Below are 3,190 nucleotides of genomic sequence, written 5' to 3'. Positions count from 1 at the left end.
CATAACAGCATCATGACAAAACCTCGTCGAAACGTTGTAGATTTGCTGTTATGTTAAACTTATATTAAAGTTTTTCTTCATTACCCATTCAAGCCGTCTCCAACCATTATTAGTCTCAAAGTGGGTTCCTTGCCATCGAATTTCAACATTTGTAGGGAGTATGAAAACAATGCAGTTGCAATTACAGCATTACGCAAACCGTCTACATTTTGAACGTTACCTTTGTTGAACATTACATTAATCATGTAAAACACAAAATAAAAAGGCATCAATATTATCTTTAAACTTGAAAAATCTAACCCTCACAGAAAGTTCTAATCAAACTGAAAAGTACTATAGTGGCTAAGGTAATTTCTGGTTTAGCATTAGCACTAAGCCTAAATCCGTACTTTACTCCTAAATCATGACATCGTCCCTTAGTTTATCACTATCTATTTTAAACAGTGATTACCGATAGCTTAAATAAACCAAAAACTCACACGTAAATCGTGAGCACAAATAAAGTGTTTTCACTCCAACTCACTGACGTTTCATCAGTGAAGGTTTTTAGCTTCTCCGCAATAAAATTCTTGATGTAAGAAGTGAAGTACTGCTGGTCACGCTAACGCTACCACGCTGTTTGTCGAATGTATGCTAGCGCCTTGCTATTGGCGGCCAACTCCATGTCAAGCGCTTAGTATGAAAATTAGAGAAGGCGCTTTAGCAATCAAACAAAAACAGGGCGCAATCGCTTCGGTATGGAGTGACGTCAGGCATTTTAGTGCTGTTGGTTGAAAACACGGGTTGGAGATTATATTAGAAGATCCACTGTCACGTGGACAATTAGTTGTCATTCGTCGTGGGCAAAGATGGCTGCGAATGTACATTCTCTGGTGCAGTACTGGAAAAAATTTGACCTATTGGGATTTCAGGTAAGCCTTTTACATTCTTTATTTTTAACTATTTGGTACAAAATAAAAAAAACCATTAGAATTTATTTTTAAAACTTAACTAGATATTCTTTTTGCTCCATATTTTAATTAAAATGGATAATTCTAAAAGTATAAGAAAATTATAATTTATTTTTTTGTTGAATAATTGTATAAAATTAATTTCTGTTTATAAATGTCCGTATAGTTTTATATATCATAGAGTCTTCAGTCTTTTTAATACAAAAAATAAAAGTCAGAGTGACCAATAAACATTTTCAAGAGCATATCTAGTATTTTGAAATTCGCGCAGATTTGATAACAAGGTAATCGCGCCAGTTACGCGGATGTTGCAGAATCCTGCGGCGCTGAGTGAGCGATGAATCCGGGATGAAATCTAAAGTAGTCGGTGAAGATTTGAAGGGGTTTTTCTACTATGATATAGGAAGTGACGATGATTCTTGTGTTTGCCTAAGTTACTAGGTATATAAATGTTATCACTCATTTGTGAGAAAAACTGGCAGTAAGTATTATTGAGGATTTTAAGAAGTCCTCATAGATACACCAACTAATAATTATTACCTATAATATTCATTTGTTAAAAAGAAACTAATTTTGGTAATTGACGGTTTCTTTTTCTATATTTTATTGTCGAAATAATCGGTCAAACCCGATTCGATTCGTTATAGTGCCAATTTTTATCCACTTAGAAAGACACGAATTTAGATAAGGTATACATTGGCTCTAATTTTATTTTGTTTTCAATACTTGACCAAATGTAGTATCATCACAGAGTCGATCGAAAGTTAGAAAAGTGGCACAACTGTAACGGTAATAAAGCTTGGAAAATAATAAAAAGCTATGTGGGAAGAAGGCAGGAAAGTGGTGGTAACGTTTTTGTAGAAATAATGGATTAGTATACAAAACACAATTGAAGCATCATTGCGAGGCGTTATAAAACAAGCTAGAAAAAATGACATAAAAATACTGTCGCTATAGGTTGTTTAATCTTATATACCTTCCGTACGTTTTAATGAAATACCAACTAGATAAAACGTTAAATGTACATTGTTAACACTGAAATTTTATATGTACGTTTGGCCAAATGAATACACAACTAAGGAACTCGCTTTATAGGACTAATACTTTTCTTGGGCGACTTTTGTTTTCCAGGCATTTTTTTATGTCTTTAGGCGGGGATATGTTAATTTTCTTTAAATATATTATGATTCGTTTGCAGTTGGTTTATGAGATGGGACTTACGAAGCTCTTTAAAAATCCATAATCTCCTTCTGTAGCATGTCGTTTCCACATATGATCATATTCTCTTTATAAGTGTAACATATACTTAAAAGTTGCAATAACTTGAGCTTGCCATTATTCAAACATGGGCGATGATTCACGAAAGAAAAAAAAAATCAATTTTTTTATATGTTGTGAATGTTCTTTATATGAAATACTGCTTCACTAAAAAGTTAAGTTTTTAAACATACAAATACGCGGCCACTTTCACAAAGTTTGTTCAAAAGCTGCGTAGTATCGAAACGAAGGACAGCACGTTCACCGTGCCGACGAAGGGTCTCGCCGATTAAAGATAACTACTGAAGTATTTTGATATTCTTATATTGGTCTTAAATGCAGATATGTTGTGTGTATGATATATCCCGGCAGATATTATAAAGTTGGCTCTGATAGAGGAAAAATATTTATGTAGTGGAATATACGATAGATAATCATTAATTTTTAAGGACCTTATATTTCCATTAAAGCTTTATCTAACGAGATTTGGTATATGTAAAACCAACCGAGGTACGAGTTGAATCGAATTTAAGGGCCACACGTGCCACCCTCCTCTGAGACCTAGCGGGTTTTATAAAACGTCATGCTTTGCCTTATCTTTTAAAGAGGACTCATACAGGTCAGTGTAAGGCTAAAATGAAATCGACATATGAAATTAACGTACCGTATTTTTCGGTGTATAAGACGCACTTTTTTACCTCAAAATTTGATGTCAAAATCTGCTTGCGTCCTGTACACCGAAGGTATGAATAATATATATGTATATATATACGATATACACAAGACATGTGTAAATATATTTAAATAGGCATGCATAGTTTAGTTCAATTGAATGTGTTATTCATAACAATAGTAGTTTTTTTTTCTTAAAAACATAACTATTTATAATGTTCCCTAAATAATAAAAAAATAAATTACACTAAAAGCAATGAAGATTTTGTAGGTTTTGAACCAAACTAAATAACAGTAAACTTTTTTTTTTA

The 3,190-nt window shown here is 32.9% G+C and overlaps 1 protein-coding gene across 1 annotated transcript in view; it reads left to right on the top strand.

Moving 5' to 3' along the window:
- Positions 1 to 835: 835 nt before the first annotated feature.
- LOC111085380 (protein CASP-like) overlaps positions 836 to 3,190 on the top strand; it is a 300,479-nt gene continuing 298,124 nt past the window's right edge. Inside the window, exon 1 of the mRNA XM_022383664.1 lies at positions 836 to 911. Within this exon, the coding sequence (XP_022239372.1) occupies positions 849 to 911 (63 nt within the window). The 5' untranslated portion in view covers positions 836 to 848. The remainder of the gene's footprint in view (positions 912 to 3,190) is intronic.

The sequence above is a fragment of the Limulus polyphemus genome, unplaced genomic scaffold (assembly GCF_000517525.1).
Source record: "Limulus polyphemus unplaced genomic scaffold, Limulus_polyphemus-2.1.2 Scaffold358, whole genome shotgun sequence".
Classification (NCBI taxonomy): domain Eukaryota; kingdom Metazoa; phylum Arthropoda; class Merostomata; order Xiphosura; family Limulidae; genus Limulus; species Limulus polyphemus.
This window is presented reverse-complemented; position numbering and strand designations above follow the sequence as displayed.